The sequence below is a fragment of the Aspergillus glaucus genome, assembly GCF_001890805.1.
Source record: "Aspergillus glaucus CBS 516.65 unplaced genomic scaffold ASPGLscaffold_28, whole genome shotgun sequence".
Lineage (NCBI taxonomy): Eukaryota > Fungi > Ascomycota > Eurotiomycetes > Eurotiales > Aspergillaceae > Aspergillus > Aspergillus glaucus.
In genome coordinates this window covers 73,852-100,456 of record NW_019170480.1, presented here as the reverse complement: position 1 = coordinate 100,456, position 26,605 = coordinate 73,852, and the positions used below count along the sequence as shown (strand labels likewise).

The 26,605-nt window shown below is 50.1% G+C and overlaps 12 protein-coding genes across 12 annotated transcripts; 6 read left to right on the top strand and 6 right to left on the bottom strand.

Moving 5' to 3' along the window:
* Window positions 1-416: 416 nt before the first annotated feature.
* On the bottom strand, window positions 417-3,312 carry ASPGLDRAFT_158378 (sterylglucosidase 1). Its single transcript, XM_022542411.1, has 5 exons — window positions 3,195-3,312; window positions 2,527-3,093; window positions 1,543-2,474; window positions 1,177-1,495; window positions 417-1,119 (listed from the first exon to the last, which is right to left on the bottom strand). Exons 2-5 carry the CDS (start codon window positions 2,908-2,910, stop codon window positions 493-495), a joined length of 2,262 nt encoding a protein of 753 aa, XP_022396433.1. The 5' UTR covers window positions 2,911-3,093; window positions 3,195-3,312; the 3' UTR covers window positions 417-492.
* Window positions 3,313-3,560: 248 nt separating this feature from the next.
* Window positions 3,561-7,941, top strand: ASPGLDRAFT_136101 (SKI complex subunit tetratricopeptide repeat protein SKI3; the record flags this gene model as incomplete). The annotated part of the gene is made up of 3 exons (XM_022541432.1): window positions 3,561-3,673; window positions 3,744-3,944; window positions 3,996-7,941. 3 exons carry the CDS (start codon window positions 3,561-3,563, stop codon window positions 7,939-7,941), a joined length of 4,260 nt encoding a protein of 1,419 aa, XP_022396432.1.
* A 102-nt stretch (window positions 7,942-8,043) lies between these two features.
* Window positions 8,044-8,823, bottom strand: ASPGLDRAFT_136144 (OB fold domain-containing protein; the record flags this gene model as incomplete). The annotated part of the gene is made up of 1 exon (XM_022541434.1): window positions 8,044-8,823. The coding sequence occupies one exon, from the start codon at window positions 8,821-8,823 to the stop codon at window positions 8,044-8,046; it is 780 nt and encodes a 259-aa protein (XP_022396431.1).
* Window positions 8,824-8,956: 133 nt separating this feature from the next.
* Window positions 8,957-10,175, top strand: ASPGLDRAFT_934936 (COG1/VPS51 family protein). Its single transcript, XM_022550542.1, has one exon. It carries the CDS (start codon window positions 9,091-9,093, stop codon window positions 9,985-9,987), a length of 897 nt encoding a protein of 298 aa, XP_022396430.1. The 5' UTR covers window positions 8,957-9,090; the 3' UTR covers window positions 9,988-10,175.
* Window positions 10,176-10,316: 141 nt separating this feature from the next.
* ASPGLDRAFT_69869 (DUF1917 domain-containing protein) lies at window positions 10,317-11,313 on the bottom strand (the record flags this gene model as incomplete). The annotated part of the gene is made up of 2 exons (XM_022549407.1): window positions 10,317-11,206; window positions 11,259-11,313. 2 exons carry the CDS (start codon window positions 11,311-11,313, stop codon window positions 10,317-10,319), a joined length of 945 nt encoding a protein of 314 aa, XP_022396429.1.
* Window positions 11,314-11,654: 341 nt separating this feature from the next.
* ASPGLDRAFT_39588 (epoxide hydrolase family protein) lies at window positions 11,655-13,219 on the bottom strand (the record flags this gene model as incomplete). Its single annotated transcript, XM_022545101.1, has 8 exons — window positions 11,655-11,735; window positions 11,789-11,944; window positions 12,008-12,128; window positions 12,186-12,372; window positions 12,427-12,435; window positions 12,485-12,757; window positions 12,812-12,945; window positions 12,999-13,219. 8 exons carry the CDS (start codon window positions 13,217-13,219, stop codon window positions 11,655-11,657), a joined length of 1,182 nt encoding a protein of 393 aa, XP_022396428.1.
* Window positions 13,220-13,460: 241 nt separating this feature from the next.
* Window positions 13,461-14,779, top strand: ASPGLDRAFT_69867 (uncharacterized protein; the record flags this gene model as incomplete). The annotated part of the gene is made up of 2 exons (XM_022549406.1): window positions 13,461-13,678; window positions 13,747-14,779. The coding sequence occupies 2 exons, from the start codon at window positions 13,461-13,463 to the stop codon at window positions 14,777-14,779; spliced, it is 1,251 nt and encodes a 416-aa protein (XP_022396427.1).
* Window positions 14,780-14,932: 153 nt separating this feature from the next.
* Window positions 14,933-15,850, bottom strand: rpnL (proteasome regulatory particle lid subunit rpnL; the record flags this gene model as incomplete). The annotated part of the gene is made up of 2 exons (XM_022541435.1): window positions 14,933-15,211; window positions 15,284-15,850. 2 exons carry the CDS (start codon window positions 15,848-15,850, stop codon window positions 14,933-14,935), a joined length of 846 nt encoding a protein of 281 aa, XP_022396426.1.
* Window positions 15,851-16,338: 488 nt separating this feature from the next.
* On the bottom strand, window positions 16,339-18,791 carry ASPGLDRAFT_52256 (S53 family peptidase). The gene is made up of 2 exons (XM_022547713.1): window positions 16,807-18,791; window positions 16,339-16,753 (listed from the first exon to the last, which is right to left on the bottom strand). Exons 1-2 carry the CDS (start codon window positions 18,312-18,314, stop codon window positions 16,453-16,455), a joined length of 1,809 nt encoding a protein of 602 aa, XP_022396425.1. The 5' UTR covers window positions 18,315-18,791; the 3' UTR covers window positions 16,339-16,452.
* Window positions 18,792-19,488: 697 nt separating this feature from the next.
* On the top strand, window positions 19,489-20,594 carry ASPGLDRAFT_934791 (uncharacterized protein). The gene has a single exon (XM_022550541.1). It carries the CDS (start codon window positions 19,737-19,739, stop codon window positions 20,343-20,345), a length of 609 nt encoding a protein of 202 aa, XP_022396424.1. The 5' UTR covers window positions 19,489-19,736; the 3' UTR covers window positions 20,346-20,594.
* A 439-nt stretch (window positions 20,595-21,033) lies between these two features.
* ASPGLDRAFT_52253 (uncharacterized protein) lies at window positions 21,034-24,517 on the top strand. Its single transcript, XM_022547712.1, has 5 exons — window positions 21,034-21,836; window positions 21,886-22,557; window positions 22,646-23,311; window positions 23,364-23,750; window positions 23,806-24,517. The coding sequence occupies exons 1-5, from the start codon at window positions 21,216-21,218 to the stop codon at window positions 24,388-24,390; spliced, it is 2,931 nt and encodes a 976-aa protein (XP_022396423.1). The 5' UTR covers window positions 21,034-21,215; the 3' UTR covers window positions 24,391-24,517.
* A 491-nt stretch (window positions 24,518-25,008) lies between these two features.
* Window positions 25,009-26,378, top strand: ASPGLDRAFT_136159 (putative tubulin-specific chaperone c; the record flags this gene model as incomplete). The annotated part of the gene is made up of 4 exons (XM_022541436.1): window positions 25,009-25,129; window positions 25,187-25,347; window positions 25,398-26,120; window positions 26,175-26,378. 4 exons carry the CDS (start codon window positions 25,009-25,011, stop codon window positions 26,376-26,378), a joined length of 1,209 nt encoding a protein of 402 aa, XP_022396422.1.
* Between the last annotated feature and the right edge of the window lie 227 nt (window positions 26,379-26,605).

The following is a 26,605-nucleotide window of genomic DNA, read 5'->3' as shown; positions in this document are numbered from 1 at the left end:
AAAAACAGTATGGGGAAGAGTAAAAAGAGGAAAAACGGACGAACTTTGAGGCAAGTCGACGGAGTTTCCACGCGCTCCGCTCCAATAACCACACACCGACCGTCTGGACCTCACCGCTCACTGGTCATGGGATCTGTAGCGATAAATAGAAATGTACTAGTGAGAAGTGGTGTTGGAGAGGAAGAAAAGGAGAGATGTTCTGGAGAGCTCTGGAGTGCAATTGGTTGGACAGGGAGTGGTAGTAGTCAACTATAGACATAGTTGTTCCTTCCTTTTTGGATATATATCACGGGAGTACGGAGTGTATACCTATAGCAGACAAACCATACACACTGGACGATAAAACCATGGAATTAGACAAGTTTATTGCTATAAAATGTCCAATCAATTTGACAATGATAAGAATATGTCAAGACCATCACACATGCTACAAGTGATTAACTCCAAAGTGCCAATGATTACTGAACATCCAGAAAAGAAACAAAAAGGCATTCACATAATAACACACCCTCCCTTCTGACATTGCTCCAGGTAGCTGACATCATCACCCGGTACGTTAGACGCCTCGCTCGGCTTGCGCTTGACGCCTTCGATCTTGATGTTCTGTTTACCCGCTTCATGCCACCACCGCAGACACTGGACTTTCACCGAGTTGAACTCCTCATCATCAATCTCCCATTTCCCGCTACTAACAGAGACCTCCGACTGATCTTTCGGGAAGTGGAATTCAGGAAGGTAGATCTCCGTTGGCGTTTCCTGTCCGGCCGTCTCCTTGGCCTTCAGCGACATGGTGAAGGTGCACTTTTGTAAGTCGAACAGATGGCTCACAACTTGACTATTTGTCTTGATTGGACTAGGGCGGATGTACGCCTCTGCTGCCCGGTGACCGGACCCTGCGCCTGTGAGTTGAGAGCGCCCCGACGAGATCGACGGCGGCGGAAGTACCTGCTTCAGATCTCCCGGTCCAACGTGCTGACCGCCAGTATTGCTTTGACTTTCCGAATAACCGGGGGATTGGGGGTTGAAAGGGGCTGAAGATCCACTTGGAAGCTCCAGGTCGTCGTTCGAAAAAATAGACAGGTCCTCTCCATTCCAATGATCCCCCCATTCGTGATCGTTCTAAATCACTTAGCGATTGCCAAATCGTTTTGATCCTTGGGATGAAAGTAGACTTACTCTTGTAGAATATAACCACAGCGAAAATCCATTGGAGGTACTGCCTTCCAATGCAAAGTGATTTGCATCCATGGCCCTGATTTGGCTACTGTAGTCACCGGTTTTGTACGCATACTTGTCATCCATGTCATAAGGGATCCCGATTTCCGTGAATATCATCGGATGATTACCCATGTACCGTAGACTTTCGTCTCTTAAAAACTTGAGTTGATCACGCAAACAGTTTCTAATAGCTGTCTCTCCAATTTTGACAGCAAAGGCCGGGCCCCAATACTTGCCACGGAGGACACCAATCACGTCAACATTGTAGAGGCGATTCCTACCACGATTTAGCAATGCAATGAGCAGCCACATTGGGAAACCTACCAATGCTTCGTCAAGAGAGTGAGACCGTCGTAGTAGTGCACTGCGTGCACCATATTAGGGTCATCATCAATCGTTCCTTTCAAGTCCGGGGGCACTTCCATAACGGGTGGTTGGCAGAACATGATAGCCTCCGGCCAGACACTCCGGATGGCGTCCCTATATGCCCGATAGTGCTCCAGGAAGTGCGTGTTGGTGAACTTTTCGTAATCCAGAGGCTCTCCGGTATTCGGGTCTTTCGCGAAATAGTCTTTTTGGAGTAGTTGATCGGTCGATGAGTCCCAAACACCATGCTGAGCCCAGATACATTCTCCCAACTTCCAACCAGGGTCTCTCTTCCAACCGTATTTACTGTCATCGTAGTCCGCTGGTAGCCAGGCCGATTCACCCTCGGGGTCAACCAGCTCTCGACCAGTTTGGTAAGGCCCGAAACTGCCGAACCCCCATGTAGTAATTTCGCAAGGCCGTCCAGATCCTGTGAGCATGGCTTGCCAAGCAGTTGGAGATGTACCCAGCTGAAGCTGCTGTTCGGGAGGGATCACGGATATATCCTGAACACCAATCAATCCCCTATGAGGCTCATTTATGCTCTCCCATCCAATAACAACCTCATTCTCAAGATCGCCAGCTTCATGGATCCTCTCAGCTAGGTATTTGCATGCGGCGATGAAGTGGCTTTGGAGGTAGTCCTGAATGTTCATGCCATCTATGATGGCCTTGGGGGCAAATTGGCGTCCGGCCCAGAATAGGGTAAACATTGCTTGACAGAAGAGCCGGGTATAGTTGGTACTCCATATCATCTTGGGAAACAGGGCTGGGTTGTCATATGTGTTTTGGACGAGGGCGGCTTCAGTCTTCTTGAAAGCTCTTGGATTGAAGCCTGCGGCGTACAGTGTCCATCCTGGCGCTCCCGATCCTCCCGATAAGCGTGACCACTTGATGGTTTTTAGCCTCCACCTCGCTTGAGACAGTTAACAGGGAACATACCACATCTTGATGGGGGTCCATGTAAACATAAAAGCCATATTCCTTAGCAATACGAAGCACTTCTATTGTAAATGTAACCCACTCGTGATCGTAAATTCCCGGGCCAGCGTGCTCGATGGCCTCCCAAGTGAAGACGTATCGTATATTGTTGTAACCCCATTTTCGGAGTTTCGCAAAGTGTATGTGTGCATCTTCGAGCGGAAAGGGACGGTTGACGAACGATACATCATCGACGTCAAAGAACTTATCCGAAACATAAGTAGGGACATCTGGTTTTGCAGGATACTTCGCTTCGCCGGCAACGTTGATCCCTCTTAAAGTGATCTCCCGATTTTGCGGATCCCTGAACGTTTTGCCATCAATTCGAAGGCGCGGAGGTACCATTATTAACTGATATTGTGGTCTATTCTTCTGCGGGAAGAGATAGGAATCCGATTTCTGTATCCAAGGTCTTCCGAAGCCGGATCGAGGAGTTGACAGAAGTATCCAGAAACAAGGCCGATTTCAGGATGATTCAAGACCATATGTGGTATAACGTGCTCGGAATCTGCGCTAGAAAGCTACTATCTGTGTAATAGGGGGAAAGTCAGCAATTTGTTCGATGGCAATGGTCTCAATTGCCCGTGATCTGCATCTAGTACATAGCACGAGAAGTATAGCGGACCGACCTTGCCACGTTCTCCAATAGCGTCTGGTGGGAGAATAATGTCGCCCAAATCCCCAAGGTGGTCTGTAATTATTAGAGGAATCACAAAAGGAAGATAAAAGAACCAGAAAAGTCCCCGGCAGTAGAGCAGTTAAGAATCTCCAGCTGTCTGGGTTCCCAACGGGTGCGGTCAGGCGGAGATACGAATACGAAGGCGCTTATCTCGATAAAGGCCAGCTCTGACGTTATCCGCCTTTTGGGCTCCCCACAGACGCTAAACTAAACATAGTAACCGCGAAGCTCCATCTTGGTTTGTCCCGCACCACCACCGAGTCGCGACCATTTGTTCTATTCAATCCGCTATTGACGAAGGAATTGTTCCAGGAGGATGAGCAAGTCAGCGCTCAAGGCTGTCCGGACAGCTCTGGACTCGAAGGACTTTGAGGACGCAGCTCAAAAGGCCAAGGACATTGTGAAGCAAGACCCTCAGAATTATCATGCGTATGTGACATTGGGATCCAGGTGCTCCGTGCGTTCGTTCTTCTCGCTAATTCTGCTTCTTGGTGTCTAGGAATCTCTTTCTAGGTCTCGCGTATGACAAGTTAAACAAGAACGATAACGCCGAATCCGCATACTTCGCCGCAACCCACGCAAAACTGGGCGACCGGACAGCATGGCAAGGATTGATCAACCTATACGAAAAGCAAGGAAGCCACAAGCTTGAGTCGTATCGCTATGCAGCTGTAAACCTTGCTCTCATATTCGCAGATGAGTATGTTGTGGAGCCTCGTCGACGGTCGAAATGTGACTGATTTTGTTTCAGAGACGATAAGCATCGTTGTCAAGATGTGGTGGACAAATATACGAAGTTCGCCAAGCGACAGGGCAGCCGATCTCAACAGAAGCAGGCACTTGAAGTGCATTTACCATCTAGCCCGCTATACAACTACCTCGAAGGCCGGATACCGCATCCCTCCCTCACCTACCAGCGTTTAATCGATATTACCGAGGCGGAGGAGAAAGAGTTCATAAACAAAGAGATCGGTGAGCGGAGGACTCGGTTAGGGGCCAGAATCGACCAAGTGACCCTAGAGGTGAAAAGGGAAGCTTTTAAGCGGAGCGAGTTAGAACAGCTTTATCGCGGGATCGTGGACTGGTCTCACGATGATCAGGTCCGTCGCCAGTATGAAGAAAAGCTCATACAAAGGGCATATGACACTCTTGCAGTTCTTCCGTCCGCAGAGAAAGGTGCAAAACGAGAGGAATTGCTGCGAGGTGCTCATGACATGGTCATCATCAAACACCCGTTTGAGCTTGCATGGAAGGTTGTGCTCGAGTGGCAAGATGTCGAAGAATTCTCGCAGTGGGATCTCAATTTGTTGAAGGACTTTATTGAGTTTTTCCCGGAAGATGGTCTCGCGAAGGTTCTGAAAGGCTTTTTAGCCAGCGACATTTCTCCGTTTCCCAAGGAACAGAAATCGCCCAAGGAAACACCATCGGGCGAACAGGAGCCTGAGCTTGAAAATAACGGGGATTACCAGGAAATGGCGGTGCAGGATCGTTTGGTTCTTATGGTTGAGGGGCTAGACTCTGCCCGCTCCTCGATTGTGGCACATCGGATTATGGCTGAGCTCTACTTGTCCATTGAGGAATATGAAAGCGTGGCTGATGTCGCCCGCAAAGGACTATTGAACATTCAGGACTTGGTAAAAATGTCTGGTGTGGATCTCCAACATACCACTGATGCCGTGAACATCATGCTTGCCAATTCATTGATTTACCACCAGCTTCCTCGCAATCATCCGGAGGCGAAGGTGATCTTTGAAGGCATTTTGAAGAGGAAGCCAACGTCCACCAGCTGCCTTCTTGGCATTGGTTTGATCCTCAAGGTCGATGAAGATTATGGTGAAGCCATCGACTTTTTGGAGCGTGCTTTAGAGCGCGACCCAACCAACATCAAGGTCCGGGCAGAGCTGTCATGGTGCAGGGCGCTTAACGGAGATCTCGAATCTGGCCTCGAGGGGCTCCAAGAGGTCCTTTCGGAAATTCAAGACTCGCGTACGGAAAACCGTGATTTCAAGTCTGAGATCCTGTACCGGATCGGATATTGCCAGTGGGAGTTGAACCCATCATCTGCTGCACGGAAGGATCGCAACGGCGCATATGCTAGTTTCCTCGCCTCGATACAAGCGAACATGAACTTTGCCCCGGCATATACCAGCCTGGGAATTTACTACGCCGATTACAAGAGAGACAGGGTTCGTGCACGCAGGTGTTTTCACAAAGCCTTCGAGCTGTCTGCATCTGAGGTTGAAGCCGCTGAGAGACTAGCTCGAACGTTCGCGGATCAAAAAGAATGGGATCTGGTTGAGGCAGTAGCTCAACGAGTCGTGGATTCTGGTAAAGCCAAGCCTGCCCCTGGTTCCAAGCGAAGGGGCTATAGCTGGCCATACGCCGCGCTGGGTACAGTTCAAGTGAACAAGCAGCAGTACTCCAAGAGTGTTGTCTCCTTCCAGGCAGCTCTTAGAATCTCCCCAGGCGATTATCACTCGTGGGTCGGACTGGGAGAAAGTTACCACCACTCTGGCCGATTTATTGCCGCTACGAAGGCTTTCGACCATGCCCAGCAATTGGAGGGGAGCCTTTCGAACGATGAAAAGGAGAACATTTGGTTCGCGCGGTATATGCTCGCCAACGTGAAGCGGGAACTTGGAGAGTATGATGATGCCGTTTCGAGATATGAAGACGTCCTGAGCATCCGACGGAATGAGCTTGGCGTTACGATTGCACTACTCCAGACCCTCACCGAGAACTCATGGAAATGCGTCGAATCCGGAATCTTCAACGATGGAGCTGAGCTGGCAAGCAAAGCTATCCGGGTGGCTACGACACTGGTTCACGAACGAGCCGACATCTTCAACCTGTGGAAGGCTGTCGGAGATGCTTGCGCAAACTTCTCCTATATCAAACTGAAGGCAGATAAATTGCCAATCAACGAGGTCCGGAAATTACTCAACACCGAGCTCGATCCTGCTGCACTTGATATCCTCACTGATGTCGATGAGATGGGACAGATATACATCTCGCTTCCGGAAGAGGATGAAACCGGACCGTTGCCTAAATCTGACATTTGCGTATATGCCTCCATTCTAGCATACAAGCGCGCTATACATGTCTCTATTCAGGACATCCACGCTCAAGCAGTCGCCTGGTATAACCTTGGCTGGGCTGAGTACCGATCATATAGATCCGTGCAGACGCGGTCGGTCAGGAAGAGCAAGAAACAGCCTCGCAAATTCCTCAAGGCAGCGATCCGATGCTTCAAGAGAGCAATTGAACTCGAGGCCGGAAACTCTGAGTTCTGGAATTCCCTGGGTGTGGTTACAACGAACATGAGTCCGAAGGTCGCGCAGCATGCTTTCGTGCGGAGTCTCCATTTGAATGACCGTAGTGCCCAAGTATGGGGTAACCTTGGAACGCTCTATCTCATCCACAATGACATCCAGCTTGCAAATGAAGCGTTTACGCGCGCGCAGTCTACAGACCCAGACTATGCACAGGCTTGGATCGGCCAAGGACTCCTCGCCCTTCTCTTTGGAGCGCCTACGGAGGCAAGAGGTCTGTTTGAACACGCTTTTGATATTTCGACTTCATCGCTAGCGTTATCTAAGCAGCAGTACACTTCGACTCTATTTGACCATCTTCTGTCTGATCCATCCGCTTCGAATGAGCTGTCGAACCTCATCCAGCCATTCTTCGCCCTCCACCAGCTTCGTTGCCAGGATCCGTCAGATATTGTATTTGCCCACCTTTCGTCGCTCTTGGCAGAAAGAATTGGCGAATTCTCCGACGCGAACGCTAGCCTACAGGGTGTATGCGCAGCTATGGAAGAGGAATACGAAGTCTCCGAGTCAGCTGCATCGCTTTCCAGATTTGCACAGGCGAACGCTGATGCTGCGCGTATTCTTCTCGCGCGCCATGAATTCGAAGAAGCCGCAGAGAAAGCAGAGACTGCAATCATGTTATCTGGCGAAGAAGACGCGGAGAAGTTCGATCCCGAAACGAACGGAAGACTACGCTTGTCGGCTCACCTAACCGCCGGTCTGGCACACTACTACTTGAAGTCTATGGACCGTGCCATTGACATGTTCCGTGACGCGCTTCAAGAGGCAGAGAATGCACCGGAAGTGGTATGCCTTCTTGCACAAGTGCTGTGGGCAAAGGGTGGCGAGGAGGAACGAGCTGTGGCTCGCCAGCAACTGTTTGATTGTGTCGAGAACAATCCCGACCATGTTGGGGCAGTTACCTTGTTGGGAGCTATTGCATTGTTAGATTCTGACAGAGACGCCATCGAGGCTGTTGAGTCTGACCTCCAGGGCATGATCACCAGAGATGATATCGACATCCATGGTCGGGCGAAGTTGATCAAGCTCTTGACTGCAGTTTCTACCTTGGGTCTTACCGACTCCAACATACCAGAGGAGACGCGGCGTATGGGTGAGGCCACAGCAGCTGTTATGAGAGCGCCCGATCAGCCACAGGGTTGGATGGAGCTGTCCGCGGCTTCTAACGAGCTTCACCCTGCCGAAATGACAGTCAAGAGAGCATTGCGCAGTGTCCCGCCACGCAGCAACCTTGACGCTGATGACCTTTCTGAGGCATTTACGCAGACCGGGAAGGCTGGTGATGCGCTGCGGGCGATCATGTATGCGCCATGGAAGCGAGATGGTTGGGAGGAACTGAATCATGTCGTGTCTGGATCAGCTTGATTGTATGCATTTGACAGGGACGCATTATGTAGAGGATAGCATTGTATAATGAAAAGAACATTTCATACCTTTTTCTCTCATCTTCTCATGGGACATCATATTTCATTCTTCCATTGCATCTCCACCTCTGCCTCTGGTCGTCTGTCTCTCCTCTTGTGCCATCTCATCGATTCTCGCCATCAACCTTGTCTTCCGACCCTCTTTCCACGCCCGGTCCATCGACTCAATCTTCCCTCCCAATACAGTAGCACAGTCTGGAGTCAGCCACACCAGACCCCGAGCAACCGTAGCATTCCGCAATATTAACTTCGCCCCAATCGGAAGCTTCCCAATCGAAATATCACTGATACGCCTCAACTCAATCCCCACAGTCCTAGTCCCCGCCGCATCCTGCAGAACCAACCGATAAGGCCCATTGCTGCCACTGTTCGCCCCAGCATTATTATTACTGTTGCTGCCGTTATTGCTCGCCCGATCCTCACGATCCTCCCCCACATTCACCGTTCTAACAATCTCCCTCCCCCTTATCGCCTCCCCGCGCTCCACGCGCTCAATCGCCTCAACCTGACTCCACAAACTCGACCCAATATCCTCAATATCAAGCACCTGCACCGGAATCGGCCCTGCCAGCCGTCTCTCTTTCACTGTCGGATCGAAGATATCCACGGGGACGACGGAGGCGGGGTTTATGGTTGTGAGGGTGTCGCGGAAGTCGGAGGAGAGGACGCGGAAGAGGGCTGTTTGGGTGAGGGCGGATATGGGGACGTTGCGTTGGAGGGAGGCGGAGGAGGAGGCGATGAAGGTGTCGAGCCAGGAGGGGGAGACGGATAGGGATTTTGTGCTCTGGAGTTGAGCTGCGATTTGGGTTTGGGGGGTGGACATGGGTGTTCGTAGTTGGTTTTTCGGTGGGAGGTATGGGGATTGTGAGAATTGCCTGGGTTAGGCTAAGGGAGCCTCTAGAGCAAGACAAGAATTATTGATTGAAACTGTATGAATGATATTGCCGTGTAGATTGTTGTGAAGTGGAAATGTCGCGAAAGGTTGTCCGGGGAAAAGATAAAGCACGGGACTACCGCTTATCGGCGATAGTTACAGATCATCTTCAACATTCACCTCTTCTATTCATTACTGCTATAACGAATATCCAAAATGTCGACTCTATCCTCCCCTCGCCCCTCAATAGCCTCTTCGCGCGCCCATTCCCCCACACCAACATCCTCCCACCGTCCCTCCCTCGACACTCTGAACACCAACACCGGCGCCGCAGGTCTCAGCGCATCCTCTACACCCTCAACAGCACGAGCAGTCTCCCCATCCCTCCACCCCCCACGCCGCAACCGCGTCGCCCTCCGAGACTACTACAACCTCAAACCCGAAGCCGCAGCCGCAGGCAATGCAGACGCACGCCGTTCACGCAGCGTCCCCCGACACACCGACGCCGGCGACATCTCCAACACCAATCCGTCCGTTGTAGCAACAGGCACAGAACTCGATAACCCGGACTTCGATGCACAGCGCTATGTCGAGCAGTTACTAGCTACATCGTCGCTGTCAACGGTGCTTAAGGCTGAGAATAGTCTTGTTGGGGATATTCGCACGCTGGACAGTGAGCGGAAGGCGTTGGTTTATGATAACTATTCGAAGTTGATTCGGGCGGTTGAGACGATTGGGAAGATGCGGAGGAGTATGGATGATCAGGGGGCGCCGTTGAAAATGACCAAGACTTTGGGGCCGGCGATTGGGTTTGTGGCGGAGACTGCTGGGGGTTTGATTCAGGATGGGGAGGAGCAGCGGCGGAGGATAAAGGAGGCGAAGTCTACGGAGCAGGCGGGTAGCAAGAAGGTTGAGAAGGAGACTGTGAAATGGGTCTTGGGGGCACCGAGTCGATTGGAGAAGCTTCTGGCAGATGGGAAGAGAGAGGAGGCTGATAAGGACTGGGCTGAGGTGAAGGATCTACTTGACAAGTGGGAAGGTGTAAAGGGAGTTTCTGAAGTCAAGGAGGCATGTTTAAAGGTCATGGAGACTGGAGAAGACAAGGAATCGTGAGTTGAAAGTGATTCAATGCCTGGGTTTTGCGCAATTGCTTCGCAAGGCTATAAGGTCTACATAGAGCTCACGGATACCGGTCCTTCGATTTCTCCATAATGTCTCCGATGATCTTACCGGACTGCTCTTATCTCGTGGTCCGCCAGGGTTTGCAATGACAGGTCCTGCGAAAGAGTGTCAATGCGATTAAGGCCGCTAACGGAGATTGAAGTCCATGCTGCTGGATAGATTATGGACACGCGATGCATGAACTCAATAGACAAGAACATAATATAGCACATAATCAGCATCAATATGTACATGAACATTATATCATCATGAACAACCCATCAAACCTTCCCCGCCAAAATATCCTTGCTGGAATATAGACTTGCCTTCAACCCATACGGATTATCCCCTAGAATCCGCAGATACGTAAACGCATCAGCTTTGTAGTAAATCCCCATCCGCTGCTCAGTATTCACCAATTCCAACTCCACCAACTTCTCAAACACCCGCCGAACACTTTCAATATCCTTGTAATCCCTCGTATAAATCATCATCCCTCGCGCCCTACGATCGCCAGCATCCGTCGCAACTTTCGCCCCATCCCCCAGTTCCCCATCCACTGTTGCCTCAACCACCGCTTTCCAAACAGCGTCCACGCGGCCGACAGACGGGAATAACATCCATTTCCCGGAGACAACACCATTCTCCCGCGCCAGCGCGAAAATGTCTTCTTCTAGTGCGCGCCGGTGAACGTTTAACTTGCGTGTGAGCGGTGTTTTTGTTTTGGCACCAGAGCGGCCGTGTTCTTCTTCCAGTTCGCTCTTTTTCTCCTCGAACTCTCCTAACAGCTCATTCCCCTTCGCAATAAAGTTGGCTAGATCCTCTTCTTCCTCTTCATCAACGCCTTTTTGCCTGTTCGGTTCCGACACGAAGATCCACGGTCCTATAGACTCTTCTTTTGTGATAGACGGTGGTAAACGTGCAAGAAACTCGGGTACTGGCTCGTTTCGACCTCGCGCATTTTGTGGCAACCTGCGAGATCCTATAGATGGCATGCCTTCTTCTTCTTCTTTCAGTGCAGCGGTGGTTTTTGATGGTGGTGATGGTGGTGTCGGTGCAAGCGCATTGTGCTGGATGGTAGTTAGGAGGTGTGGGTGAGTTTCAACCCAATATGGCTCTGGATCGTAGCTCTCTGCGAGGTCCTCATAGCGGGTTATTTGGGTATCGTCCCCTGGTGGCTAGGTTAGTGGCTGTTGCTTGCGGGGAACTATGCGAACGCGTACCGTAAAAGCTGGATTCGTCGGAGAATAATTCTGTGTCTTCGATGGAGGTAGACATGGGGGTAATTTATGTACAGGACTTTGCTCAGTGTGATGAATTGGATGCTCAGGGTCTGTGTATGTATGCAGTGTGGTATGTCTAGGATGTTGTTTGTTGTTTATTCTTTGCCTCCAAATTGATAACCTGATCTTATCAATGTGGGGATTAAATATGGACACTGATTGGTCAATTGGCTGATTGTATAAGACGTTGACATTTGAAGCGATACTGAAAGGCGGAATTGTAGAAAAATGTTTCTTACACGATGAATCTGCTGCTATACAGACTAGCGAGCGCCATTTAAGAACCGTCTGATATATGTTTACACTACTAACGTTAGTGTAGATATCTAGCAGCAATCATTTCCAGATCTGCTTGACAAAATCCACCAAATCCGCCTTGATCTGCTCTGGCCTCTCTAGGGCAGCAAAGTGTCCGCCCTAATATAAGTGAGCAAGGTGTCAGGTATGAATAGAGCTATAGATCGTCATACCTTTTGGTGCTCCCGCCAGAATACTAGGTTTCCTGAAGTTTCAACCCAAGAGCGCGGAACGGGAAGCACTTCATTGGGGAAGTACGAGAAGCCAAATGGCTTGGAGATATACCAACGGGGGTCATTTCCAGCAGGGGTACCCTTAGGAGGGAAGTTCTAAGTAATAATCAGCATCAAAGTTGCTATCATGGATTCTCTGTATCAGGATGAAGTACGAACCTCGCGATAAGGGTATATTGCGCGCGGGAACGTCTCTGTCAGCCAGTAGAGCGAAGCAAATTCGAGAATGGTGTTGGATGGAAGAGGGTCGTCAACCCAGTCCAGGTACTTCTCTCCAACCCTAGGTATCGTAAGATAAAATTGCTCCTGACTCTGGATATCAGGTTTATCAACTTACCACGCAAGCAGGGCAATAGGATTTGACGACAGAACATGACCAATAGTACTGGTTCTGGTACCATGCTCATAAGCATAGGCAGTACCGGTTGTCATAAAGTCTCCTGCCCTCTTCAATCCGCGCTGCTCGAACTCGTTGAGAGTCTCATCCGAGAAGCCCTCAGGGCGTTGCATGAAGCAGGCGTTCACTGGTGCAGATTAGCCTTGAGTCCGGGGTAGCCGTAACCATAGTATAGTCTTACAATGAACCGCTATTTGATGTTAGCATGTATAATGGTTGAACGGAGTTATCGAACAAACCTTTGCAGCTATCATAATCCACACCCAGCACTCTCCCAATTCTACTTCCAATGTCCCCTCCCTGAGCTACATAGCCGCCCTCAAACCCAAGATCCTTCATCAATTGATCTACGACCCGAGCAATGTCCTTGGTGTCAAAGTTCTTGTCTACCGGAGGACCAGAAGACAAGGTGTATCCCGGAAGGGAGGGAACAATGAGGTGGTAAGGCAGATTAGCCGGCGTAAATTCCTCTCGGAACAGCTTCAGAAGAGGCAGGAACTCCTGGAAGCTCCCTATTGAATATCTTGTGAGCAATTGTCTCTAACAAAGAGACAGGGCACCATTACCTGGCCATCCATGAAGCAGAAGAAGGGGCACAGCGTCCTCTCGTTCCGAGAACAGGGCCGCGAAATGAATAGTCATTCCCTCAATGGTAGTAGTGAACTGCGGAAACTCGTTGATACGGGCCTCGGTTGCTTTCCTGCTCCGGTTATTCAAGGTGACTAGTATATCTAGAACCAGAGGATTGATTACCAGTCAAAGTCCTTTGTCCATTGCTTTTTCAGGCCATTCAGCCAGTCCGATGTAATCCCATAGCGACGGTCCGGCTGCGAGTTCTCGTATGTCCGAGGTGCCGTCCGCGAGAGTCTGACCAGCGTCTTTAGATCCTCCAATTCATTATCCGAGAAGGATACCTTGAACGGCGCTGGGGTGACTTTCGCCGTGGAGGGTAGCCGACTAAACGATGAAGACATTACTATCACAGAAATTGTATACTACTATAAGAAAAAGAAGTTGATAACGACAACTTGGCCTGTCAGCTCATCTCCTCTGCGGGGTGAATGAAGTCATTTGACCCGATAAGATTGGCCCCCCCGGAAAAGCTTCAGTTCTCACCGCCCAAGGTTCTCGATTTTCCCCTTTTGCGAGCCATGGGAGCAAAGGTGATGAGGTCTATTCGGAGTACTGTATATTAATAACGGTTTATACACTTCCATGATGGAATCCGCAATTCAACGTCCCAAATCCGTCTCCACCGTCTTCCTCGACCAACCCCCGAGCTGTCTTCAGTTCTGCCCCGCGGCGCCGGACTATGTCGTGATAGGCACGTATCTGCTCTCGGAGACGAGAGATAGTGAAGACGAAGGGGACGTACAGCAGACTAAGACTGGGAGTCTGCAGTTGTGGAAAATTGACCCTATTGCCAATACGCTGTAAGAGGAAAAAGAACGTTGATACCCTGTTTGCTCGTTAGCAGCGCGACTAACCGGTATGGATATAGATCATGCGTCCAACGATTGCCTCTGCCCTACGCCGTTTTCGATTTACATTTCCATCCTAGAGATCCCACGTTGCTGGCCATTGCCGGGAGCTCCGGATGCGTGGCATTATTCAAGGTGTCGCTGGCTTCGTCCGTAGATGAAGCGATTACCCCGATATGGACCATTTCCGTTCACGAAGACCCGTCGATCCCCGCATTATTCCTGGCATGGACACCCGAACACTGGCTTACGCAGGAGAAAGCGGACGGGTTTGCTGTGACATTCTCAGACGGCCGGACAACTGTATTCGGGACCAGCGGCGATATCACGGAATCGGATAAGGTAGTCGACTTGGGCACGTTCAGCGCGAGACAAATGATTGAAGTGTGGTTCGTTGCGCTGGCTACCTTTCACGATGGCGAGGAACAAGAGACGGATAGCCCCACGCCTAGAGTACCTTTCTTATTCACAGGGGATGATTTTGGCTCTTTACATACGCGTCGCTTTGACGTGGAGAATTCGAGTGATGGGGACGATGATGGACGGGGCATGCCCCCTGCGTTGTTAGACTACGATGACCGGGCTCGTCATCATACCTCTGGAGTGACCGCTATTCTCCCTCTCCCCCTTCCTATGGTTGAAGATTCCCCCCTCCTCCTTACGGGGTCCTACGATGAACATCTGAGAATGTACCACGCGACCCGAAGGGGGAATGTTCTTGCAGAACTGTCCCTGGGTGGTGGTGTATGGCGCTTACAACCACTTGGCGTGGAAAATATGACCTTCCTCTCAGGAACTGGGCCGCAAGAATGGCGATTCCTGGTTCTCGCCAGCTGTATGCATGGCGGGGCGAGAGTGGTGAGGATTACGGGTGACGGGGAACATCAGTGGAATATTGAGGTTCTGGCTGAGTTTACGGAACATGAGAGCATGAATTATGCGTCTGATGTATGGAAGGGTGGACAGGGCATCGGAGGGAAAAAGTCTGAATTGCTCTGCCTCTCTTCCAGCTTTTATGACCGCCGCGTGTGTTTATGGAGGATGAACGTATAATCTGGCGATATATGTTTTGGATATAAACGGCACCAAAATTATCGTTATAGATTGTCATGAGAAACGCTCGATTAGATCATAATGCAAGAAAGAGATAGAAATACAACCACGACCGAGATTGAATAGAATTATAACAACCGTATAGACAGTAAATTAAACGATTGTCTCCAACTCCCGGGCATAGCCTATCGTGTTCTCAATCACAGTACTGCTGGCCACCAAGATGTCCTTCTCAGACCGGGCGGCCTGCTCCGGCTCGACGGGGAAGTGTATCCGACCATCACGAAGGATCCAGCCACGCTGCTGGGCGAACTCAATAACGGCACCTTCGGATTCGAGGAAGAGAAGGTTCTTGGCGTTGAAGATAGGCAGGGATGGGTACGCTTTCTCGGAGCAGTCTGCGATCTCGCTGCGAATAGTTCCAACGAGGACCTATTCCAAATCATATAGTCAGCACCTTTTTCTTATTCATAAGAAGGATAGACACCCGTCATGCAAACATACGTTAGAGAACAGTCCGAAATCCTCCGACGGCACTCTCTCCGACTTAGTCTCCCTCCACACCTTATCGTAGCTACCCTCCATCAAGTTCCTCTCCAAATCAACAGGATACTTGATATACGGGTCATCCTCAACACTCTTTCCATTCAAACTAGCCTCCTCAACCAGTCCCTCCAACACGGTGTGGAAGTTAGTGCTATTACCCGAGCTCAGCAACAGCAGCAGATACAACCCTGTAATCTTGCTCCTCTGGCTGGTGCTAAAGTCCACGTTCCCTGCGCTCGCTCCGGGCGTCGACGCATGTCTCTCCAGGTCATAAAACGGCTGCAGCTGTTGGTAGTATCTCGTGAACGCATCTGCGTCGGTCTGTCTGATTGAGGCGATGGCGCCGAATTCGAGCACCTCGCGGGCCAGAGAGATCAGCTGGGGAGATGTCGAGGGGGTCGGGATCAAGGCATTTTCCAGCAGGAGGGATCGCTTTGCGCGGCTGAGGAGGTTGTTGGCTGCGTCGAGTTGGTTGCGGTCCAGAGCGTTGCGGAGCTCTGGGACGATTGACCGGAGATCGGACATGGTGAGATATTCTAAAGACGGTAGTTTAAAGGAAAGAGGTGTTATGGATTAACGATGATAGTCGGGGTTGAAACGTGATAGAGGATATTTGGGCGAGAAGGTGTTCTGACGTTGTCGGCGCAGCTCATGGCGAAGCTCCGTCTGGGCAAGCGGTGAGTCACGTGGGGCTTCCATATCCTTTTTGGGCGACCTCGTCTTGACTACGCTTCTTGCTGCGCCGCTGAACGTGGCCCCAATAATCATAGGCGGGCTCCTACGGGAGAGCCTTTGCCAGCATGTATGATAGAATTAGCTTAGCTACTAGATAGGCGAGTCCGCTTCGCCCGTCGTATATTCCGCTCCGGGATCTTTGTGGGCACGTGACCAGCGCACGTGCCACTTTTCCGACGTAAAATAGCAACTACTACTACTACTACTACTACTACTACTACTACTACTACTACTACTACTACTACTACTACTACTACTACGCTTCTTGTTTGATACTTGGGAGGTTCTATATTCTGAAAAGCCCTTTGGCAGGATAGCTTGACGCAAGGATTTTTGTTTATGGTGGTATATACAAAACGACCAGATCAAAATTTAGCTTCCAATGAACGTTATTATGTCCCCTCTGTTGAACACGCAACTTTAATGAGGGTATTCAGATCTGGGGTTCCCAGGCCAGTGACAGGATCCCAATCTGGGGTGGCATTCCAGCTAGCGTGCGGCACAATTGATGCACGACCACCAACATCGGAGTATCCGGTGCAACCGACTGATCCTCCATCCAAGATGTCTGTAAGACCCGTGTGGTTGAGCGAGTAAAGCCACGGGTTCAGGAAACCCATTCTGTTTTGGCCGCGCTCTAAACGAGCGGCGTTTAAGCGGGAGACGATAGCTGCAAAGACAGGCGCAGCAGCACTGGATGATCAGTTAGCATGTTCTTTTCTAAGGTCTAGGGTTGGAAGACAAACCTTGTGCCACCAAGCTTCGTGAAATAACCGTGGTCTACAAAGACAAAGCCCCTGGCCTGGGCAGCAACGTCAGGAAATCCTCTTCCTTCTGGGTTGTACAAGCCTTCCCACTTGTCACCCAGTTGATCGAGATAGCCGTGGACGCTCTCATCCTGGTATGCCGGGCGTCGGAAGTATTCCGAGAAACCACCCCCAGAGAAGCCAACAGCCTTCTCTGGATCGACTCCGAATGTTCCACCGACAGATGTGACAAAGGGGCACGTGGATGGGAAGGTTGGCATGAATCTTGTCCGTCCGGTACCGTCATTTGACACGCAGGATCCCCCAACACCAGAGTCACCACTTGCAAAAATCACCGAAACTCCACGTGCCCCGAGCTGGGCGTACATGTTACAAGTGACGTTTGCGTAAGATGCGGGGATAATCTGCTCATATTCGCCGTACGAAGTTGACAGAACAGAAGGGAGATCCTCGTCTGGGAGATTGAGAATATAGTGGAGCTGCTCCAGGTAGGGCTCGTTAGAAGAACTACCGACGTTGGGTTGGTCGGCTTCTGGCACAAAGGGACCATGTCCTCCTGTTGTATAGTACGTTGTATAGGCGTTATAGGCCAGTGCCACCGCGTACTGAATGTCCATGCTTGCCTCAGTACTGCTAAAGGAAGAGTTTTGATCGTTGCGACCACCATTGATCGAAACCACGCTGAAATTGGCATCGGTGTGATCTGGTTCATATGTGCGCATAAAGGTATTGAAATCGTCGTAGCGAGCGTATTGATCCAAAAACCCAGACACACCAAGCTTGTTCCGTGGATCTGGCTTCGCTTCGGTATCATAGATACCATACAGCCTCCGAAGGCATTTTGTGGTGACAGTGGTTGAACAGTTGACATTCAAGTCATCGAAGCGGGTAGCAACAGGTTCAAGATCTGGTTGGTTTTCCTGGGCACCCTGGGCACTGAATTGTCCGAACTTGGTTGTCGGTTGAATTATTTGAACATGATCACGGATATCTCGTGGCACGGAATATTGCAGCGTCCTGATTGCGGTTTCCTGGCTAACATCATTGCGGAAGCTGTGGAACCGCGTTTTTAGCATATCCTCCGCCTGAGACACAGGGACCGTGAATGTGATCCAATTCGCACGTCTCTCGATTGATTTGCTAGGCACACGCTCTGATTTCATCCATGCAATAATCCTACTCACGGTGTCATCTGACGGACGCAGAAAATCTCCGACTTCGTCGCGTGTCATAAACTGGCCATAGAGCTGGTGACTAGGAGTGGCGATATCGATGACCCTTTGCTCGAAATCTGCCATCCTGTCGTTGCTTACTGCCATGTGGAACTTCATCGGTGTTGATGGTGAGGGCACGCCATTTTCTGTCCAGCCGTCTGGCACGCCATAAAGCTGCTCAACAATCTGATAACTAGGCTTCTCTGGGAAAGTAGTCTGTGAACACGAAAGAAAAAGGCACATAGGCCTCCACAAGAGAGCGAATGAAACCATTGAGATATGCAGACCTCAATAGGTTGAGTATCAAGACAAGACTTCAGAGTAAACGAGAGAATTGGTGTCAAAGGAACGGCAGTGCCCTCCAGTATATACAATATGGCGAGGCGAATTCATAAAGAAAGATCCAGAAAACTACCGACTGGGTGGCACACAAAAACCTTAAAATCGGGGAAATCTCTAAAAAACAGTCATTGATTGGAGGTAAATCGGATATGGTTTGCTCAACCGGCGACTCGCGGGATATGATGTCCTACCCGGAGCTTTCCGTTGTTTGTCAGGCGCTACTCAATGTTAGTCAGGACATGCTGGACCTTGGATTTCTGGTCTCGTATAATCGGGATATCGGGATATCGGGATACGAGTCTACTCAAAGTAAACGCCACGGGAGAATTGACTCCAAGGGCCGGATGCCAGCAACCAAGGGTAATACCACATGTTTCGAGATTTGAACGCTCGTCTATGTTCCCCTCCCCGGCATTGTCAATCTGGAATGTGAGTGCAATAACACCTTAAATCACAGGGCTGAAATATCCGACCCGACTGACAAGACTCTGTTGGAAACCCAAAGCGGTAATGGGGATTTTTGCCACGCCAAAAAGGGCGATTAAGTGGACCGGGACCCATTCTTATTGGCTGCTTTGGATCTATTTGCCGAGACGCTGGGCCGTATTTGGAAATCAGCTGCTGTATTGGGAATGCACTAGTGCAGACATCAGACACCGGCAAGGGTCCAGTCTCAGGACTCGCATGGGAAGGAATGACGTATCTTGGACGGCTTGGTTTAAGAGGTATTTCTAACAATACCTAGAACCTAAGGATCAGCTGATGACCTTGGCGTATCTTTCACAGCTACACAGAGTGCGCGTACATCTCAATGTTGGAGGAGCACTCCCGTATTTCATACAGTGACAAGGCCTGATTGATCCCAGAGCTGCGCCTGAAACACCCCACCGTTCGCATGTTCGTACTCCCCAGCCTGGTGGTCCAACCCGGATGCAGGCTCATCCCCGGACCCTGGTCATGAGGACTAGTTACGCACGCTTGTCACATAATCAGTTACAGGGCTGTTCGCTGCAGTGCTACGCGACAGCTTACGTACAGGAAGTATCTCGTGAAGATGTGATGCATTTACCAAATGGACTATCCACTAGCGCGTAATGCGGGCAATGCGACAGTAAAATTTTCTGGGTAGAGTACATGGCAGCGATCTAAAGGGGCCTGTGAAGCCATATACGACTTTGGATGGTATTGTTCACTAAGCCATGTGGCTGTGAACGCGGGGCAATGAGGAAATACGAGGCTCAGCAGGAGGAAAATCCTAATATGTAAAAACAAGGAAGACAGAATTTCCCCTGCTGGCCATTTTCACATGCGCATTCTATTCAAGCGGTTATAGTATAGCATAAAACTTCAACCATGGCAACAGAACTCGCGCTACTCAAACAACCCATCGCTCTTCGCCCAGAGCACATCGCCTCGGTCCCCACCACACTCCGCATTAAACACGCAAATCGGACCGGGGTTGACTACAAAGTCACAACTGTCGCGCCCGAAGCCGGCAGCTCTTCCAAGGGCTCAGAGTCACCGGTGCTATTCACCGTCGACGGCGAATTCACATCATGGAGTCAGCGACGGATCTTCCGCGATGCCATTGGTCTCCCCCTATTTAACCTTCGTCGGAAAGCAGCCGGCGTGACATTCTTCATTGAGATTCCTGGCGATGAGGACCGTCCATTGGCCACGCTTGCGCCCAGATCGAGTGTTTTCAAGGACAAATGCGATATCTATCTTGCAAATGCTGCTGCGGACGGAGAGGAGGTATTACTCGAGGTGCGCGGGCAGGATATCTGGAAGAAGTGGACGCATGTCTATTTCAACGGTGCTCTGGTGATGAGGACGAAGTTGGCAGATATGGTCGCCGTGTATGTACCAGGGAAGCGCATTTCATGGGAGGCGGAAGTCGCAGAGGGCATGGATCTTTCGCTGGTATGTTTGGAGCACGTCCTATGGTTGTCCAATCACTGACTCACTCACAGGCATCGGCCATTACGGTTTTCCTGGCTGAGAATCTGTACAATTCCAGTTATCCATCGTCGCACTCATCTAATGGGAAAAAGCCGGAGGATGCTGATCCAACAGATGTCATCCATACAGCACCTAATAAATGATTTATGCAATTGTATAATAAAGAAGATCACAATAGACGTAAAATAACAAACTAGGTCTGACTGATCATGATATTTGTTATGGTTTCTGCCCGTGATGTATCACCCGAGGGTCCATCATAATGATCCGTAGGAACGCGCTTAATTAAAGTCCAACTATGCATGTTTCCGTCTTCTTCACAACAACCGTCGCTAGACTCAGTTACACCCGAAACAGAAGATCTCGAATTTGTTCATAGAAGAGAAATAATTGACAATAGCAGCATGTCCTCTTGCCCGTCAATACTACGCCATCTCCGAGTTCAAAGAAACGGAAGCAATAGAACAAACGCTGCGAGACAAAGGCCTCCCCGGAATGAATGAGCACTGAAACTCCCTCCATTTGAAATCTCCCCAGTCGATTCCGCCAAAATGAAGCTCATTTCCTCTGCCTCCCTGGCTACTGATGTTGAAACGGCCCTTGCGTCTACTGCTGTACCGGGCGTCTAGCGGGGTTGATTGTCCAACACGCATTCATGCAGAAGGACAGAAATTCCTCTCGTCAGCCTAATCCCGTTTTTTTTTTTTTTTTTTTCTTACTCTTATGCCTCGCTGTCAGCATCCGTGCTAGGAACTTCCAGGTTATCTTTTATCTCTATCGCTGTCAGGGGATGAGTTGCTGAAAAAAACAACCACCTAGTATTCGCCCTGTTTCTCTCCCTCTTCCTCCTCCCCCCCTCTCTCTATCTCCATGTCACATCCACTTGTGGCGGCTGTGTGGGAACAGTTAGGTCGCACTGATATTTCCAACATCCTCCGAGAGATCATAGGAGACCATGCCGCGCAACTGGCCGTTTCTCAAGTGCAAAATGGACTGATTGCGGATGTCGAGCCGTTGGTGCGCATGGTCTTTTGGATCAAGGCCATCTTCGATCTACAACGGTCCTATTTACAAGGTCTAACGAGTGTTCGCGAATGCCCCCCGAGCCTGCTCCCGTATCTTCTACCATCGGAGACTATCTACTCGGCCCTCATGTACCTCATTCGAGTCAAGGCGGAATTGCTACCCATGACGGCAGCTGGGGTCCGTGATCGTGCGCAGTACCGGTATTTCCTGGCAGAGGCTGTGCTTGCAGGTGTCAGACTGTTGTTGCTGCGGGGGGAATCCTTACATGCTGAGATGAGATCGAATTTGGAGCGCGCGATGAAAACCGCATGGCAGCACCCGGGTCTGTCGAATGAGGAGGGCTATTTGGTCAACGTGCTCTTGCCGAGGGCCATCAATGATATTGGGAGCGCAGATACTTCAAACGGTCAGAGCCCTTTGGCAGCCTCTGGGAGGCGTCTTCTTCCGTCTTTTAACTCGGGACTCGTGAGTTTATCCTTGCACCTGCTATTTCCATATCAACTAACTGTCGCAGTATCCTTTCCCTAGTGTACCCGAGACCCATATTACCGATCTCCTAACCGGCCTCGTCGGGAAAGGACCGGATCATACATCGTCATTCTGGACACTATTTGATACATTATGGGCCGCCGAATCCGCACTTATCCAATGCCATGTTGACTCCCGCCGAATACCCCAGCAGCAAGGGGACTCGAACAAGACGTACAACGTCGAAGAAGCATTTGTCCAGACAGGAGATGCCAGAAAGAGACTGGCAAGGACTATCTTAGCAGCAGCAGATGGACAAGCAGATAAACCAGCGCTCAGGATTCTTGCGACTATCATCCTGAGTCAAACCGGGGATGGAAACCCGCCATTGCAAACACGCAAGGTCAGAGATGCGTGGAACCAGATGGCTGGCTTCAGGAATGAGTTAGATTGCTCTCTAAGCTACTTTGTGAGGTGGCTCATCAATCGCAGGGTTCAATTGTGGGACTGCAACGGTGAACTAGAGGTCGTGTCGCACGAGTATCAAAGACATCTGACACAGTGGCTACACACCTCGTCTCCTGCTGAAGCAGAGAGGCAAACTAACGAGGCAGATAAGGCCGGTGCTGTATATGTTGTAGACTGCCCTTTTGTCCATCCAGTTCCCAAGGCCTTGTTAGAGGAACAGTTGACGAAGAATGGGAGCGATACTGATGAGGTAAGTCATATCTCAAGAAACTTGGCTCAATTCTCATGTCCTATCTCACATGGCGTGCTAGATTCCTGAAGTTAACTTCATATAACAGCTCCAGACCATCCCAGAACTCCTCTCAATCGATGCTTCTTGTCCACTATGTCCTGAAGGCACGAGAATTCAACACGCTCGGATTATAGAACCGCTCGAACATCTGTCAAGTGCGATACAAAGCGGCTCCGAATCAGGCAGTGTTCTCAGCCGACGATCAGCCTTTGGATCAATATCCGGACGTACAGCCTCCCGATCAAGCTCTATGAGCCATTCTACCCGTCGTTCTATTGGCTTTGGTGACTCAAAACCATCCTCCCCAAGTACCAGTATGCCGAAAATGAAAAGCAGTCAATCTCTATATGCGATGGCGAGCTCGCTAAACCATCTCTCCGCGCCCTGGTTAGACAAGAGTCAGCAGAAACAGATGGTCAAGTCTTTTTCCAGAGAGCTGAAGGGTGTCAAGTTAGCTCTTCCTGTTCGTCGGGCGTCCTTGATTCGGAAAGGTCTGTTGAGAGAACAGCGGCTGTCACGCCAGCCCAGATTTTGCTTTTCTTCCAGTGGCAAGAGTCTATTTTTCTGGGGCGAGGATAGTAGTTGCATATCGCGTTTTGATATACCGACGATAGATGGGCAAAACCCTGAAGCACTCAGATATGATGTCTCAGGCGTTCAGTGTGTTGCAGCAGGAGAACAGCGCTGTGCTGTCATTTCCTCAGTGGGACAGGTATTTACACCCTGATTGTTTTGATATCCAGACTGATACTGACTCGCTCTAGCATTACGAGCTCCTTATATTTGGACCCAATGGCGTCTCTGCAGAGGCCCTTGTAACCATCGACACTTCAGGTCTTTCTCTCCGCTCTAAATGTATAGCTATGTCCCGTGATGACAGGCATATCGCGTTTATACTGGAGAACCAAGTCCACGTTTATGAACTCGGGAACATTTATGACCTGGAGGCTAGGTCCATTCGGAAAGTCACCATCAATGAAAGCCCTAGGTGGGCCCAGGAGAAAGCAGCTACTCATCGAAAGATCGCATTCTCCGTTGATGGAAATGGACTTGTCCTTGCTCGTCTTGAGAGCCAATCTGTATACTTCGATGTGTGGCACCGCGATACAGACGTATGGAACATTGCAAAGGGTGGCTTTTATTCTATTAAAGTAGGTCCATTCTCTCTTCTGTCTACAATAATTATTACAATTGCTAACAGCGCAGAATACATCAATTGACGGGAATCTCACTGGCGCGTTCTACAACAGTCTTCATAACTCTATATTCCTAACAGCCTTTTCGAACAAAGAATACCCTCTCTTATTCTCAACATCTAATGGGCAAGCCACCGGCTCCTCATTCAGCACCAAGATCCTTCACGCTGCTCAATCCCCCTCCGGCTCGCGATACGCAATCGCAAACAGCCTCAACGAGATATATATATGCGACTACAAACCAGACGGACCGTTCAACCCCATCCGAATTAGAAAAGCCTCCTCCAAAATAACCTCATCGGCATTCAGACCCGGAAAGCTATTACTCTCCTTCCTCCAAGAAAACATCCTCTTGGTATTCTGGGTTAAAGACGAAAAGCTCATGCTCCGGACAGTTCGACTAAATGATAACGGCGAGGCAATCAACGACTATGACCTCCGGGCAGATTTTGAGCGTCTGACAGCAGAGCGAACACCAAGTGCAAGCTCGGGGACACAGTCACCAAGGATTGGTGTACCGTCCAGTCCTGTTGTGGAAGAGAGGGGTCCGTCGATTAGCCTCAGGCCTGACTTGCCGGAACTTGCATCGAATTGATTGCGATTATAATTGTATCTAGCATCAGTTGTAGAAATAGTACACGTTAGTCTACAGGTAAATACTAAATAACTACATAGTTCTCGATAGGATTGACTACCTCAGGCGACGACCTGCCAAAACGGGTGATCTTCCGGAGAAAACAACCCCCGACCCCCGCTTTGTGGACGACGTCACTACCGTCATGGAGCAGTAGACGTTGCTTTTTGTTCTTTTATTGTCTTTTTATGAAGCTATTTAAGAGTCCAATATACTACTTCTTGTTAACTACTGAGCTTGCTCCCTTACCCAGTGTGGTTTGACTCTGCAGAGAATCAGTTCCTCTGGACCAACCCCGCCGATTGCCTGATTGGCATCAGTGATAACTGTCTTATATCTAGACCATCGCTGCTCTTTTCTTAGTTGTGATCTGACTACCGAAGAGAATCGCTACTATTGTCCCCTCTATTTAAATCACGTTCTCCGATTCCATACTGGTACTCCGGCTACGTAAAATCGGCTACCTGACTGACACCGGATCGACGTCATCAAAACATTCTCCCTCAGATTGTCTACATCTACCGGCCTCGTCCTCTAACATACTCTGTTGATAACACACTGCACTCTGTTACATACACCATGTCCGTACCCGAGCTCGAACAACCGCGCCGGCTGTCCCAGGCCGAGAGCCAGACCATCCTGAGAGCCGAGATCCCGCTCAAGGAACGGTTCTTCCGCTACTTCCAGCATGAGATCACTGGTTGGTGCCCTAGTCTAAACGCTAATACTGCGTAGATGGTGAGCTGACCTGTGTTAGCACTCCAGGAGCAAATGGAGCGTCTGGCGGATACGTCGCTGGTGGGTGGAGAGCGGACTGATGCCACCGATCACTGTCTAGCTGGGATTGCACGACTGTCCAACGAGGTCAAGGACGCGGCGAGTTATATTCCAACCTATGACCAGCGAATATATGCAGAAGTAGGTGGATCTGGCATTAGCTCTCGGGATATGTGTTGACAATCGTCCAGGCCATCAAAGCACTCCAGGACAAGCTGGCGGAGACTCGTGCTGTCGTTGAACCACGTTCGAAGTTTAGCTTCAAGACGAGAAAGAATCCTGCCGCTATTTCGCTCTCTGATGCAGCTGATATGGCTTTCCAGGGCTGTCGTGGTATTCCCGGATATCGCTCGCCTGGAACGTCGTCGGTTGGCTCATCTGCAAACAACACCCCTCTGTATCCCTCGACGCCATTGAACGAGCCGGACAATATCCTGCAACAGCACAGGCCAGAGGTTGTGCCAACTTCCGTTCCGTCAATTTCTGTCGGTTATATCGAAGAAAAGCCTAAGGAATCAGAAAAGAAGGCCTTCGCGGCAAATGTCTTGTCCTCTGTATCTGTTAACAGCCACCATGACCTTCATATCATGCTCCCGGCTTCGGGATCTGCTTCTGCTGTTCCTGCTTCTATAACCTCGTTGCGCCACTGCGTCGTCGACATGTCCATTCCCACCAACAACGGCAAGCCGTATGCTAGCTTGACCGTGAACGATGTCAAGGAGAGCTTATTAGTCTGCGGACAGATTGACGGACCTGCGCATATCACCGGTGTTGAGCATAGCGTCATCGTGGTGTCTTGTCGCCAGTTCCGTATGCACGACTGCCGGAACGTGGATGTCTATCTGAGCTCAACAAGTAATCCCATCATCGAAGGATGCTCTAATGTCCGTTTCGGGCGCACGCCTAGGGCATACGTGAGTCATTTCCCGTCCAATATCTTTGTGAAGAAAGCTAACAGACATCATCAGGCCCTCGACCACGACCGCCCCGACTACGAAGATCGCTGGAGCCAAGTTGAAGACTTTGAATGGATCAAGCCTGAAGCCAGTCCCAACTGGAGTCTCTTGGGTCCTGAAGATGCCGTTCCAGAGGGTGTGTGGGCTGAGATTGTTCCTGGTGGACCTGGATGGTCGTTGGATGATATCTTGCGGGCTATTAAGCTCATACAGTGAGAGCCCGAGGAAAAACAAAAGGGAAAAGGACCGTGTGGTTTCATTTTATTCTAATTGATAGTATTATGGGTAATTACTTATTCTAATTGTGACGGGCGTTTTTGTTGGTGTCTATCGGGGGCTACTGGAAATACATAACTGACAGTGATGACTTGTACCAGTGTTACAGAATGACCAATGTCCACTTCTTTTCTATTCACGGGATGTTTCTATCAAATATCAAATTA